Genomic DNA, 15,897 nt, shown 5'->3' with positions numbered 1-15,897 from the left:
ATTCCTCCTCCCTGCTCCTTTCGGCCTGGGCAGACGGTGATGATTGGGGGGGCCTGGCTCTTTCATCCCAAGTGCTGTCTTTTAAGGTCCGATGCCGGGGTCCATGTACCCGCGGCGACGCTGACTCGCCAAGACACCATTACAGGGTCGTGCGGCCCGTAGCCCGCCTTTCTCGCTCACTCCACGGCTCCCCTCCCCGGCACCAAGCCTGCTGGGGCTAGGCACACCCGCACACCCGTTTTCTAAAGAGGGAAACACCAAATTAGTTCGTGACTCCGAGACCCTCCGGAAAGTGCGTCTCGGAGAGGTCTCCGTGTTCTCGTGCTCCACTATAACTTTGCTCAAAACGAGTATCACATTGGGTTACCACTCCCGGAATCCACTCCACAGTTTATAAATTGTGACTTTCTTGCTAGGCAAAGCATAGCCCAAAGCAGGTGTTCCTAATGAGGTTCCAGAGCGGTCCCTCTGGAATGGCTATTTAGAGCCTCTCATGTTTTCCTTCTTTTGAAGTGATTACAGAAACTCTCCCATTCTCTCAAAAACTTAAATTGTGCTTAAAAGTTTCAGTTGCTACTGTAAAAGCGATCGAGTCCATCCTGAAATTTGCAAACATAGTTGTTGTTAGCCAAGAGCCAAATAATGGAGCCACGGGCTCTAATCTGCTTTCTGTGGTCTCCCCCATCTGAATAAAGTAGCAATGTTGTTGAGGACATGGTGAGGTGGATAAGAGTCTGCCCTTTGTTACAGATCTGTCAAATATGCAAGAAGGTTGGCACTGAAAGGTATGTTGACTTTTATTAAAGTAAATCATGATTTACAAGCTTCATAAACCATTACAAAATTTTTTTAACATGTATTTAATTTTGAGAGAGGGAGAGAGAGGATCCGAAGCGGGCTCTGCACTGACAGTAGAGAGCCCAGTGTGGGGCTGGAACTCACCAACCGTGAGATCGTGACCTGAGCCGAAGGCAGACGCTTAACTGACTGAGGCTTTAAAATTGACAATGTGGGTGAGGAGGTTAATAAATCAAAGGGAAGATCCAGAGTTGAGAGAAGTGATCTGTGTCCTTGGTGCCAGAGCTTCTGTTATAACCACCCAGTGTATATACATGGGGGTATGATTGTTAAAAGAAATGCGTAATGCTTTATGGGTACCAGGTTTCCCATCAGGTAAATGGAAAAGGTAGATCCCAAACAAGCTGCTTCTGGTTCAACATGAAATATGCCTTAGCAGCATTGAAACATTGGGGTTTTTGCATAGCTGCACGCGAATGACATTATTTTAGAAACTGTTGGAAAAGATGGGCGTGAAACTAGTCTGAGTTAAGAGGCCTGCCTTCTCAGAAGTATTTTTTTTAAGTTTTTATTTTTTTATATTTAGTTTTGAAAGAGAGCGTGTGACATGAGCGGGGGAGGGGACAGAGGATCAAGTGGGCTCCGTGCTGACAGCAGGGAGCCGGGATGTGAGGCTCCAACTCGGTGAGATTATGAGCTTAGCTGACCCTCAGAAGTATTTTTTTTTATTTTATTTAAAAAAAAATTTTTTTTTCTCGTTTTTTTTATTTATTTTTGGGACAGAGAGAGACAGAGCATGAACGGGGGAGGGGCAGAGAGAGAGGGAGACACAGAATCGGAAACAGGCTCCAGGCTCCGAGCCATCAGCCCAGAGCCTGATGCAGGGCTCGAACTCACGGACTGCGAGATTGTGACCTGGCTGAAGTCGGACGCTTAACCGACTGCGCCACCCAGGCGCCCCCAGAAGTATTTTTTAATAAAGCTAAATACAAAGTGATTTTCTTTTTTGCCATGTTTGATGGTTTCATATTTAATTTCATTGAAAAAAGTTTGTACTAATTTTAACTTTAATTTTTAGCAGGTGTACCACTCATTTGTATCTAATCAGGGACAGTTCTATTTTTTTTTTTTTGAGAGAGAGAACAAGCGGGGAAGGGGCAGAGAGAGAGGGAGAAAGAGGATCCAAAGCAGGTTCTGTGCTGACAGCAGAGAGCCCAATGGCGGGGCTCGAACTCATGAACTGTGAGGTCATAACCTGAGCTGAAGTCGGACACTTAACCAACTGAGCCACCCAGGTGCCCCCTGTATTTTTATTTTCTCAGTAGGCTCCACACCCATTGTGGAGCTTGAACTTATGACCCAAAGATCAAGAGTCACGTGCTCTACTGACCAAGCCAACTGGGCACCCCAGAATTTTAGTTTATTTTTTAATTTACTTTTTTAAAAGTAGGCTACATGCCCAACATGGGGCTTGAACTGGGGATAACTTTTTAAAATTATTCTTGGGGTGCCTGAGTGGCTTGGTTGAGTGTCCAACTCTTGATTTAGGCTCAGGTCATGATCCCAGGGTTGCATGATCAAACTCCAAGCTCAGCGTGGAGCCTGCTTGAGATTCTCTCTCTCACCCTCTTTCTCTCTCTCTCTCTCTCTCTCTCTCTCTCTCCCTCTCCCTCTCCCTCTGCCCCTCCCCCACTCACTAGCTCTCTTAAAAAAAAAAAATTATAAAATTATTCTTAACCATACCTTTGAATGCTTCTTAGAGCCTAAGAATTTGCTAAGTGCTTTGGATACACTATCTTATTTACCTCTTAGTCCCTATGAAGAATTTTTGTCCTTTTTTAAAGAGTTTTTGGTTTTGTACTCGATACAAGATTCCTTTCCTAAAATTTTTTTTAAGTTTATTTATTTTGAGAGGGAGCGAGAGTGCACATGCACACAGGGGAAGGACGGGGGTGGGGGGGAGGAGAGAATCTGAAGCAGGTTCCTCCCATTCAGTGCAGAGCAAACTGAGGCTCAGAGGAAAAAATTTGCCCAAGATCATATACTAGTAAGTGGCAGAGCTGGAAATTAAACTGAGATCTGTCCGACCCCAGAGTCTGTTCCCTTAACCATTACATGACCCCGCCTTCCCAGGTAAATACAAACATACACAAAACTAGGCAATTTACATGTGAAGTCCCATTTAATCCTTTGACAATCATGTGAAGTAGTGTTGTTATTCCCATTTTACAGATGAGGAAACAGAGTCAGGAAGGTTAATTTTCTCCAAGTCACCTGCCTCATAAATGGTGGACAGCGTTTGAACTCTAGCTTGACGCCAAGCTCATTGCACAATTCCGCTTCCTACTTCTGGCTCTCCGCCTCATCTGGCTGTATTTACCCCAACCAGGTGCTCACAGTTTGCTAAGTAATGGGCAGCCGGTGCCTATGAAATCTTTGTCCAATGAGCGCCTGAATGATGCCTTCCAGCACTTGCCGTGAAGGGCAGACATGAATAGCTGCTGAGAAGGTAAATTGGTAAATTGGCCTTCTGGTTGTTCAGATATGGGTGTCTGTTTTGTTTAGCGTGAATTTGCCCCTCGAGCAAGATCAAGTCTGCACGGACCAAGAACCTTGGTGTTTCTGAGCTGTGGGCCACTGAGGGGCCCAGGACATTGCCCTCTGTGATGAGCCATCTGGTTGGACAGCGGGCCTCTATGACATCCTACTCTCAGCTATCTCTAGCCTCCATCGCACCGTTGGAGCAGAGCTTAGTTAGGCAAGTTCCTGTCTCCCCTGCTGGAGTAGGAGCTATAGGGGATTATGCATTGTTTTTCTTCTGGCAATAGCCTGTCACAGGGGTGTGCGAAGAGCAGACATTCAAAGCTGCTAGGAGGGAACTGAAGGTTATCTGATGAGTACAGAGGTGGTAAAGGCGTTGACTATGTTGAAAGCTAGTGTCCCAAACCAGGGTAATCTAAGGCGCCCAGGTTAATAAACATTTCTGAGTTGCTGGGCTACAGGCCCCACCCACATCACAGGCCCTGCCCAGGGGCCTTGTGTAAACAAATAACAGCTCTCTGACTCCCGCTGAAGCTCGTCCACTCCTGAAATCTCTGACCCTCTGGGCAGGATGTCTCCCTGCCTTTGTGACAGGCCCCTCCCACCCGATACTTCCACCGCACCTCTGGCTTTCAGATGGCACTTTGTTGCATCTGCCTGTTTACTGGTCTGCCTCCCTCATTAGGCTGAACAGCTTGTGGTCAGGGGACCTGTCCTTGAGGAGCGCACGGAGTCGGCTACAAAGGGGACAGAGGCAGGAGGCAGAGGTGTCTACGAGGAAGAGATGAAGTGAGGTGTCACTGGAGACGGACATGATGTCGTCTTGCTCCCGAGCATCTGACTCCAAGCGGAGCCTGTCTTCTGTCGTTCCTGGAAAAAGAGAAAAAAGTACACGATTGTACTGATTCAGTAGATGGCAGAGAAATGTGGATGACTTGGAGAACAGGCTCTGCTCTTGGGTTGCTTGAGTCTTGGTCGCCGGGGAGCCACGCACAGTACAGGGCGGCAGCTATGCTGGTCTCGTCTGGCTTGCCTCAGGTCCTGTCTTCGGGGAAACAAAGTGTTTGGCTACCTAGCTGCACCCTCACCTGCTCAAGTCTGGTGGCTGCAGGAAAGGCCTTTGCTCAGACTTCGGGCCCCGCTGTGGGAGGGCACCACAACAAAGGGCCTGGGGGAGGCTGAGGGGCGTCCTGCGGCCAGTTGTCCCCCCGGAGACCCTGCGATTCCCGCTGACTCCTGACAGCCGTTTGCAAGCCTTTGTGAGGGGGCATCTTTGCGTGTTCCCACCTCTGCCACACACTGTTCTCTTTAGTTGTGAATCTGACACATTTTTTTTTTAATTTTTAAAAACGTTTATTTATTTTTGAGACAGAGAGAGACAGAGCATGAGCATGGGAGGGGCAGAGAGGGAGGGAGACAGAATCCGAAGCAGGCTCCAGGCTCTGAGCTGTTAGCACAGAGCCCGATGTGGGGCTCGAACTCACAAACCGCGAGATCATGACCTGAGCCGAAGTCGGACGCTTAACACATTGAGCCACCCAGGTGCCCCCTGGACTCTGTATTTCTTAAAGGATGTCTCTCTTGCTTATCTATGCAGGACTTGGTTTCCCGAAGCCCGTGGTTCTCAAATAGAGGTAAGCATCAGAATCTCTGGAGGGCTTATTGAAACACAGATTGCTGGGCCCTCCCCAGAGTGTGAGAGAGTAGGTCTGGGTGGGGCCCAGAATTTAGATTTGGAACCAGATCCCCTGGTTCCGCAGGTGCTGCTGGTCCCCGGACCACACACAGCCCTAAGGCCAGGGGACCACATGACTTTGGAGCTCAGGTACCTTTTTTTCCTCACCATGGATTCAGCAGCTTTCTTTCGAGTAATCCCCCGAGCCCTCATTCAGACAGTCTGTCTTGGGAATCAAAGTCAAGAAGAACGAAATCGGTGTCCCAGTGACTGTGTTGCAGTTGTGGTGCCCAGGCCGCTTGGAGAAGTTTCGGGGCCGGCTGTCGGAGACTTTGTGTTGTATGCACCACGGCCAGGGGCCTCACAGCAGTTGTCCCAGTGACACTGTGCCGCTGTCACAATGCGGCCACCCATGTTCTCTCACTGGCGTGCCAACACCTCATGCTGTCCCCTCCTCTTGCGGTTGGGGAAACCAAGGCTTAGAGGGAGGATTTGTCTCAAGGCTGGGGCTGGGGTGCTGACGTCCAGCTGTTGGGTTTTTCCCACTGTCTAGGACCTCATTCTCCTGTTTGGCATATCCCAGTTCTAGAGTTTGCTCCCCTTCCTTTGGCTGGATTTTAATTGCTCCAATGCTCCTTTTTAGACACATGAGAGGAGGCGGGACCCAAGGGCTGAGGGTGTATCTCCTCACGACGCTGACCTGCTTCAAGCAACCACTGTGTATCGCGCCTGCGGCCGAGCAGGACATTAGAGACGCGGGGGGCCCCTGCAGGTGCTGTACCCACTTGTACGCGTATGGTTGTTTGTGGGCACTGGGGAGATGTCACCTGAAAGTCTAGATTTCTGATTCTGCAGGAAATAGGAAGCCCTGGCAATACTGGGATATACCCGTATGTGGCCACGCCTCTGTCGTTCAGAGCTGAAGGTGGGGCATGAGTGCTTGCAGACGGCAGCCACCGTGTCTCTGTGCAGGTGTGCACGTGGCCCATACCTGTCCCGTTCACTCCCGTTGCCTGCCTCACCTCCGCGCTGGCGTTCACGCCTCTGCTCGTTTCTTTCTTCCTCCAGCGAACGTGCATCAGATGCCATCTGTGTGCCAGCTCGAGGGAAGTTAGACGTTTGAGACCTTGCCCTAGTGTTCTAGGGCCGCTGGAACCAAGTAGCACAGACCCGGTGTGAGACAACAGATTTCTTCTCCCCTGGTTCTGGAGGCCAGAAGTCTGAAATCAAGGTTCCTGCAGGGCTGTGCCCTCTCTCTGTGCCTGGCGATGGCCGGCCGTCCTGGATGCTCTTCTGCTTGCTGTTGGTTGGACGCAAGCGCTGTCTCTGGCAGGTGACCCTCTTCCCTCTGCGTCATCGCAGGGCGGTCTCTCTGCGTGTGCCTGTCTCTGTGTCTTCTCAGAAGGATGCCAGACATGTTGGACGTAGGGCCCGCCCTACACCCTGGCCCAGTATGACCTCCTCTTAACTTGATTTCATTCGCAGAGACCCTGTTTCCAAATAAGGACTCATTCCCCTCATTCAGGATCCAGACTTCCATGTATCCTTTGGGGAGACAGAGTTGAACTTGCGGCTGACATTTAAAGAAGGACCCCCAACAACTCCAAATGTAAAACCTGGCCCTGGCTCGTCACTCATGTTTGGGAGACAAGACTCCCGAAGTGTCAGCAAGGACCCGGTGGCCGTCTGCCTTCCTGGAGCACGAACAGTTGGCCTCAGTGCTTCATGCACACCGACCACTTAATCCCTAACACAGCCCTCCCAGGGAGATTCTGTTGCCAGTGGACTTTGCAGATGAGGAAACTGAGGTGCAGAGAGGTCATACAGCTTTGCCAAAGTCCCTGGGGAGCAGAGCTGGGTGTGTGTGTGTGTGTGTGTGTGTGTGTGTGTGTGTGTGTGTGAACGAGTGCCAGCAGGCTGTTTCCCGTTCTCTTCAGACCCTTGGCCCTTGTGATAGGGACAGGTGAGGCTAACCTTTGTCTCAGCTGCCATCACAAAACCCAGTGCTTACCTCCTTTATCATCCCCCTGGGGCGTGTGCTGCTCTGTGACTTCCCAGGGCGATCGCAGGGGGCTTTGGGCATGATGTGGAAAAGGTCTGATTACTTTCTTGATCCCTAAACTCCCACTTGCACAAGATTTAGTCCCATATTTAGGGTCAGTTTCCTGCATCTACTGGCAGATGGAAGAGCCATCCAGAACCCATAACAATATGCTCTAAATAACGTTTATTTTGTGGTACTGATCCATCTGAGTAAATATAGTTAGTACCAGATGGGACTTTTGCAATCTAGAGTTCTGAAGGCAAGAAAGGATTCGTTTTGAGTTTCCTTAAATTAGGTGAGCAATTTTTTTCTTGGGCTATCAACCCCCACGTTCAACATTCCCAGCGTGACATTTTGTACTGTTATACTTGGTAAGTAAAGCTTAGCTATTCTGAGGTTTATGTGCCAGGAGCCTGTGCTCAGAGTTCCCTTTTTAGTTGCGCTCATAAAGGCTGCTCACATGTTTGGGTATTTCATGCAGAAAGAAGTCTTTCGGGCTAGGTCATTCTCGGTTAGATATTTACAAAGTTCACGGCTATTTTTAACACACACCTCTGCTGCCTTAAAACCACAGTCAGCATTTAAAGCCATGACTGGCTTCTCTCACTTGGCATAATGTCTGCAAGGTTCACCCATTGTGCTAAGTGAAAGAAGCCAGTCACAAAAGGACAAATGCTGTATAAGTCCACTTAGATGAGGTTCCTAGGGTAGGCAGATTCATGGAAGCAGAAAGTAACAGGGTGGATGCCAGGGGCTGGGGGAGGGGGTAATAGGGAGTTAGCGTTTCACAGGGAAAGAGTTTCAGGTCGGGAAGGTGGAAACATTCTGGAGATGGATGGTGGTTTTCTAACAATGTGACTATACTCAGTGCCACTGAACCGTATACATAAAAATGGCTAAAACGGTAAATTTTATGTTGTGTATATTTTACAAAACAAAAAAAACATCCTATAATAACCTAAGCAACTCTATGTAAATGGGTACAAGTGATACAATTGATAGAAACCTCACATGCCTGCGATTAAATATGATGCGTATCGTAAATACTGACAATCATGCATATTTATATGAAGTTTCTTTTCTGTTTTGTGCTTTTCTTTATTTTTCGATTTAAATGTTCCCCAGAAGATATAAATTTTAGCTAACTCTGTGACACTGAACCCGTCTTAGCATTTTGAACTGCTATTCTCCTGTAAAACAGGTGGGGGGGGGTTAAAGACAAGAAATTTACTCTGCGGAACAGTAGAAACCAAAGTAAATGGAAGTCACCCTCAGTAAGATTCAAGTGGTAACAGAATCAAGTGCAACACCGTCAACTCCTCAGCCTCCCAGGGCAAGAGTTGTCAACCCAAATCCTCCCAGGGCAAGAATCCTACACCCACATCCTCCCAGGGCCCTCCAGCCACCCCCCTCCCCCGCTCAGGTGATCACAGCAGGGCTGCAGGGCTGTGAGAGGCACTGAGGAACCACAGGGACTCCGGGAATAGAAATATAAAGGCATCCACATTCAACTAAGGAAACAAAACAAAACCAAACTCCATGCAGGCCAAACAAAACTCAAAGGGATTGTGTCTGGCCTGTGGGCCACCAGTTTGCAATTTCTGCTTCAGAGTGAGAGACTCTTGGATCTGGGAGGGACACTGGAGGACTTTTTGTCCTCACCCCTGCTTTTCCAAAGAAGAAACCGTGATGAAGTTATGCATTGCTTTAGAAAGAACTGGCCTAGAATTAGCTACATCTTAGACAACAGTTTTAGGGCTCTCTTCTTCCTCAATGCTGGCTAGAAATTTTTTTCTCATTTCTTTATTTCAAATTTTTATTTTTGAGGGAGAGAGAGAGAGAGAGAGGATGTGCATGTGAGTCAGAGAAGAACAGAGAAAGGGAAGGAGAGAGACTCCCAAGCAGGCTCTGCACTGTCAGCACAGAGCCCAATGGGGGCTCGAACACATGAACAGTGAAATCATGACCTGAGCTGAAATCAAGAGTCAGATGCCTAACTGACTGAGCCACCCAGGCACCCTATTTCCCCCCCCAGATAGTATATCATTCCAAGTTTGAATTTGAATCTTTTCCTTAAACATAGATAAATTGATTTAATTTCATCTTACTGCACAAATGAAGTTCAGTGCCTAGTATTTTTCTGTTTGAGTGATAGCTGCCACTTTCCAACAAACTCTAGCACTTAATGGCCAGCAGAAATTTTGATATGCATACTACGTGTCTCCCAGCCTTTTCAAAATTGCAGTTATTTGCGTGTGGGCCTTTGGATAAAAATGCCAAAGGAAGTTATCAGTGGACGTTTTCATATATCTGATACTGCTGACCTTCTAAGATATATAACAAGTTTTGAGAAGGTAGATTTTTCTTTGGCTCTCTTGTTAACATCCGTTGTGAGAATTTGGATTACGTTAGGAGAGCTCTACACCAGGGCCATGAACTCGCAGACCTAGGATGAATACGGCCCCTGTAGATGTGTTATGCTTTGATCATCATTGTTTTGGGAGGAGGGGGATGAAATGGCTTTAGGTCATCATGTGCTCTGGAAGCTCCCCCAAGTAATGACATCTTCCTCTTTGAGGAACATACAGCCCCTTCCTGGCCATTGAAGACATGTGAGGTAGTGGTCCATCTTATTTGAGGGAGATCACAGTGCAGTGCTATCAAAATGAGGTTCTCCGGGACACGTGTTCAGAAGTTGAGTGTATGGGGCACCGGAGTGACTCAGTTGGTTAAGTGTCCGACTTCGGCTCAGGTCATGATCTCACAGTTCGTGGGTTCAAGCTCTGCGTCGGGCTCTGTGTTGACAGCTCAGAGCCTGGAGCCTGCTTTGGAGTCTGTGTCTCCCTCCCTCTCTCTCTCTCTGCCTCTCCCCCTCTCATTCTCTCTCTCTCTCTCTCTCAAAAATAAATAAACATTAAAAAAATAAAAATAAAAAGAGTGTTGCCTGACCTTGCCGGGTTAGCCACGTGTGCGGTCAGCAGACTCTTCCCTTTGGACAGGGGATAGGCCTGTTTAGCTGCCCTGCATCTGGCCACGTGCAGGAGTGTCTTGTGGCCCTTCAGCCCAGAACATTGGGAAGCCATGTCCTTGTGGAAGGGGCGAGCCCTGATGAATGGCAGAGGAGACCCCCATACATCTAGAAATGGAATTCACAACCATACCAGTCCAGCCCAGTAAGCATACGTGGAGACACCCCCACTGGCCCTGCAGGGGTCATCAATGAAAGTGATGATAAGGACACCATAGTCTATTTGTCCAGCATCTGCCAGGCAGTAGGTTCTGAGCAAAGTTCTCACGGGTAGGAGGTCAGAGGCCATGTTACTAACAAGCGCTGGCTCTGAGGGGGAGTTCGGGTGACCCCCTCGGCCCAGTTTGCTCAGAACCTCCCTGATTTTAGCAGTGAAAATCCCTTATCCTGGGAAACCTCTCAGTCGCAGGCAAACTGGAACAGTTTGTCACCCTGGGGAGGGGCATGCGTTTTACCTAAATTACTTGGTGTAATATAAAGTGGGATGGGGAAAAATGTGGGCCAAAAGGACTATTGAGATCAAGTTCTGGGAAGTGCTGTCCACCCTCCAGGCAGCAGCCAGAGAGCATTTGCTTAAATTTTACTTTTTATCTCTCTCTTTTTTTAAGATTAAAAAATGTTTATTTAGAGAGTGAGAGAGCACACACATGAGGGAAGGGCAGAGAGAGAGAGAGGGAGAGAGAGAATCCCAAGCAGGCTCAGTGCTGTCAGCGCAGAGCCTGACGCGGGGCTCGATCCACGAACCGTGGGATCATGACCTGAGCAGAAATCAAGGGTTGGATGCTTAGCAGACTGAGCCAACCAGGTGCCCCATTTCTTTCTTTTTTTTTTAGAATTAATATTTTATTGTCACTTATAATCAGATGGCAGTTGGGTATATAGTCTTCATACTTGATCTTTCCTTTTTGTAAATAAAAAAATATCCCAAGCTGTCAACATCCAATGACTGGTTATGTTTTCAGAAAACATAATTAGATGAATTCATTAATGGTAGCTTCAAGTTTCTCCTTATCAGCTCCAGAAAATTCACCCACCTTCTGTTCCTTTTTTAAAAACGGGAGGGTTGACTTCACACTCTGAAGCAACCTCTGACAGTCACCCACGTCTACTTCAAGGCACACCACATTGGGATCCTTCTCAGAGAGGGGATGAGAGATGGACTTGACCATTGTGCAAGGCCCACACCCTGTGGCAGAGAAGTCAACTACTAAAGTGTTCCCCTCACTGTTCAAGGCTTCCTGAAAAGCGTATTCGCTCTCGATCTGCTTCACCATTTTGGCGGCTGGGGTCTGACAAGCGACCGTGAGGACCAATGAAGTGGATCCTAAACGCGGCCAGAGCTCCAGGCGCCCCACGTTTTACCTTTCGGGAGCAGCTTTAGACTCACAGTGAAACTGAGCGGAAATTAGAGATTTCCATCATGCCCGCTGTCCACACACAGGCACGCCTCTCCCAGTGTGGACATCCCACCAGGTGAGACATTTGTTACAATTGATGAGCCCACATCGACGTGTGGTCATTACCCACGTAGGCCGTAGTTCGCTTTGAAGTTCACTCTTGGGGCACATCCTACACAGAAGAGCATTTTTAATTTTTTTTTTCCAACGTTTATTTATTTTTGGGACAGAGAGAGACAGAGCATGAACGGGGAGGGGCAGAGAGAGAGGGAGACACAGAATCGGAAACAGGCTCCAGGCTCCGAGCCATCAGCCCAGAGCCCGACGCGGGGCTCGAACTCACGGACCGCGAGATCGTGACCTGGCTGAAGTCGGACGCTCAACCGACTGCGCCACCCAGGCGCCCCCAGAAGAGCATTTTTAAAAAGTGAGACGCAGCAGAAGGAGCAGAGTGACCACAGTCCCGTTCTGTGAGCTGCACGTGTGCACGTACTGGCTGTCACGGAGAGCGCTTCCCTAATTGGCCTGGGGTGACGAGTGGTCACGAGGCTCTGCTTGGGTGTTGAAGGGACACGTTGCGTGTCAGTTTGGAGAGAACCCAAGGGCTTTGTGGGGTTGTAAGGAAATCCGAGATTGAATGGAGAGTCAGGAATATGGCGGGAGGCCCTGGGCCTTCTGCTAAGGGACACTTGGCTCTTTCTCTCTCTTGCCCAGTGGAAATTGCCCAAGGTGGTCCCAGCACGGTGTCAGGATGCCTTCAGGAGTCAGGCTCTGCCCTTGGCCATTTTTTCTCTCTCTCTGTTTTTTTTTTTTTTTTTTTTTTTTTTAAGTTTATTTATTTTGAGAGAGAGCCAGATCCAGGGCTTGAACTCACAAACCATGAGACAGACCTAAGTTGAAGTCGGACACTCAACCAACTGAGCCATCCAGGTGCCCCAGCCACTTTTTCTTTTAAACCCACGGAACACAAAGTGACCAGGTGACATCATTTTGGCTGGTTGAGCTTGGTTGCCTTGGATGGGGCTGCCGCCCTCCTGAATACAGGATCTCTGCTGCCCCCTGGTCCGGCCTGGATGCTGTGCATTCTTCCGATAACGTTGTATGTTTTCTCTCTGGCCTGCTGTCCCTTCCTGCTCTGGCCATGTCCCTCCTAGAAAATGCCTACACCCCATCCCCTCCCCTCCCCTCCAATGAGCCTTCTTTTTGTGCCTGTTTATGGACTGTCTTTGGGGAGCCCCACACCTGCCTGGTGGTTTCCTGCTGTTCCTTTGGGAAACACAATTGCTGATTACCCTCCCAGCCTGAACACTAGAATTTACTGCTTCGAGAGACAAACGCATACCTTTGAAAACAAAAAAGCCTATTTGTCGTGCTTTGTCCTCCCAAGGGCAAATAGGGTAACAAAGGAAAGGAAGGACCTTCTGCATCTTTAACAGGTTGCTCTGCCCTGCTTGCATGCCCTGCAGCCAGACTGTTGGCTCTTTGTGACCCAATGCTGCGGCACCCAACTCCGTTTCCTGCCCACGTTGGTGCTTTGTTGAGTGATGAGTGTTGATGAGGTTTTGGGGTGATGGTGGGGGGTTCAGAGCTGACGACATAGAGAGAATTCTTGAAGACATCTTTGGTGCAAAAAAGGTGATTTTATTAAAACATGGGGACAGGATCTGTGATGTGCTAAGGAAGACTCCTAAGATGCCCGAGGCCTTGCTGTTGTCCAGCCAAGGTGGTTTTCCCTCTAGTAAGGCGGTAGCATCAGGATGTTCGCAGGTGCCTGGAGAAATGTTCTACTCTGTCTTGGTCTGAAGTATCTGTCAATGGGCTGCAGGTTATGAGGAAATTTAATTTTATCTGCCGTTTCCTTCTGGCCTTTGTTTCCCATGTCACTATGGAGGGGTGATGTTGGGGCTCCTCTGAGAAGCAGCGGGGACTAAAGGTTTGCACGAGGGAGATGTCCGTGGGGGAGAAAATAGGGGTGCAGGTGCCGAGGGCGGGAAGAGCGGGGACAGCCATGCACATTGGACTCCGGGGTAAGGAGGGAAGGCTGGTGACTTGGAGGGCCTGCTGCCTCAGCAAGGTCTGGCACGGCCATCAGAGGAGGCCTTGTGTCCTAGGAGCGGGCCTGCCCGCACATCCCTGCTGCGCTCGGTCACGGCTGGTGGCAGCCATGGGAAGCTTGGATCTCAGAGCTCGGCAGCTGGGCCCTGGACCAGTCACCTTCCCTGGATCTCAGGGTCTGCGTCCTTACGGCCACCACATTCTTCTGGGCATGACCGGCCTGGACCTGTCCCCTCGCCCCACCTCCGTGATTACTGATGCAAAGATGAAGGGGAACAGTGCCCCTGACTGATGCGTTTGTCACAAGCCCCCGCCTGCCTCTGTGCCTGTGTCCTCTGCTTTGGAGGTCAAGCCCCTGTTTGACGGGTGTTGGGGCTAAAGAGAAGGTGGTTCTTTTGCTGCCGTGTGGGTCCCAGCAGAGAGAAAATGGAAAATCAGGTCATGAGATCTAGGAAAGAATGTAGGTCAATTAAAGTTTAAAGCAGAGACGTTTCTGCAGTGGCTCCATGAGTCAGCATCGAGTCTGGGGGAAGTGCCACAGGCACCTGAAGGCTGATGGGGTCTCTCGTGGGGCCAGGGCCTCCGGCGGGTGCCGACAGCGTTGTCCCCACTGGAGGGAGCAGCCCAAGGTTGCTTGCAAGTTTTCATGCTTTTAAGCTGAGTTGAAATTCATCACTGAACACCCTTGACTGCCTGGGGAGCGTCCTAACTCAAGCTGGGAATCTGGGCCAGCTGTTTATAAGAACAGTATTTGCTGAGTGAAGCCAGCAGGGCAGACAGGGGGTGACTTCTTGGAGGGCAGGAGGGGGTGGGAAGGGATCTGGCCACGAGCTCATACTTTCGACAACCTGCTCTGTGCCGTGCCATAATTTTTGCTCTCTGGCGCTGTGGAAGCCTCCCCGCACCGCACAGAGGGGCAGCCCAGCTCTGCTCCCGGAAAGGCTTCCCCGTGGACAGGGCAGCATGGCAATGACAGGAACCCACTCGCATGGGTGAGTTAGCTGTCACCTGCAGCACTTGTGGCCAACCTCTGCCCCACCCAAAACACACAAACGCACAGGGACGATTTGTCTGAGCTGGGCCTGTGTTCTCCGCAGCGGCTCTGGGTGGCCCTGCTCTGGGCCACAGCCACGGCTCAGCCTGGGTTTGGGCTCTGCTGTGGGCTGGGCTGTGTTCACATCTACCAGGCTTTGGGACACCTCACGTCCTGGGACTGTGTCTTCTTTCTGTTTTTTAAGCACCAGCATCTATGTTATGGGCTGAATTACCTCCCTCCCCAGATGCACAGGTTGAAATCCTAACCCCCAGCACCGCAGAACGTGACTGTATTTGGAGATGGGGTCCACACAGGTGTGGTCAAGTTAAGAAGGGGTCATTAGGGTGAGTCCTGATCCAATAGGGCCGGTGTCCTTACTTGTTTATTTTTTTTAGTGCTTATTTTTGAGAGAGAGAGCACGAGCAGGGGAGGGGCAGAGAGAGGAGACAGAATCTGAAGCAGGCTCCAGGCCCTGAGCTGTCAGCACACAGCCTGATGCAGGGCTCAAATTCATTAACCACGAGATCATGACCTGAGCCAAAGTCAGACGCTTAACCCACTGAGCCACCCAGGTGCCCCAGGACCGGTATCCTTATAAGAAGCAGAGATCAGGATGCAGAGATCAGGACACAGACATGTACAGAGACCACGTGAGGACATGGGGAGAAGATGGCCATCAACGTGCCAGGGAGAGAGGTGTCAGGAGCAAAGCCATCCTGCTGAGGCCCCGAGTGGATTTTTGGCGTCCAGAACCACTAGCATACGAACTCCTGTTGTGTAAGCTGCCTGGTCCGTGGTGCCTTAGGTCAGTCCTGGGAAACGAATGTAGCCCCCGTGTCTTGGGTAACTTAATGAGCATCCGTGGAATGAGCGAAGGTAGAAGTGATCTTGAGTAGGGGCGCCTGGGTGGCACAGTCGGTTAAGCGTCCGACTTCAGCTCAGGTCACGATCTCGCGGTCCGTGAGTTCGAGCCCCGCGTCGGGCTCTGGGCTGATGGCTCGGAGCCTGGAGCCTGCTTCAGATTCTGTGTCTCCCTCTCTCTCTGCCCCTCGCCCGTTCATGCTCTGTCTCTCTCTGTCTCAAAAATAAATAAAACGTTAAAAAAAAAAAAAAAAGAAGTGATCTTGAGTAAAACTGCTGAATGCTGGGTGTCACTCTGTAGAGGAGGCCCTGGGGAGAAGTCACTCATCCAACGTCAAACTTGACATTCACAGCAGAGCTCACGTCCGCGGGGACCCCCTCCTAGGCAGAAGCTTCTCCCCAGGTTTCTTTCTTCCTGGGCAAGGGAAGGAGGTCGACCTGAATCCTTGCTTTCCACATCTC

The 15,897-nt window shown here is 49.9% G+C and overlaps 1 protein-coding gene across 1 annotated transcript; it reads right to left on the bottom strand.

Moving 5' to 3' along the window:
* Positions 1-11,028: 11,028 nt before the first annotated feature.
* Positions 11,029-11,422, bottom strand: LOC122469584 (thioredoxin-like). The gene has a single exon (XM_043557078.1). It carries the CDS (start codon positions 11,358-11,360, stop codon positions 11,058-11,060), a length of 303 nt encoding a protein of 100 aa, XP_043413013.1. The 5' UTR covers positions 11,361-11,422; the 3' UTR covers positions 11,029-11,057.
* Positions 11,423-15,897: the final 4,475 nt, after the last annotated feature.

The sequence above is a fragment of the Prionailurus bengalensis genome, chromosome B3 (assembly GCF_016509475.1).
Source record: "Prionailurus bengalensis isolate Pbe53 chromosome B3, Fcat_Pben_1.1_paternal_pri, whole genome shotgun sequence".
Classification (NCBI taxonomy): domain Eukaryota; kingdom Metazoa; phylum Chordata; class Mammalia; order Carnivora; family Felidae; genus Prionailurus; species Prionailurus bengalensis.
Note: the sequence above shows the minus strand (reverse complement) of the source record. Positions and strands in the feature narration are given on the sequence as shown.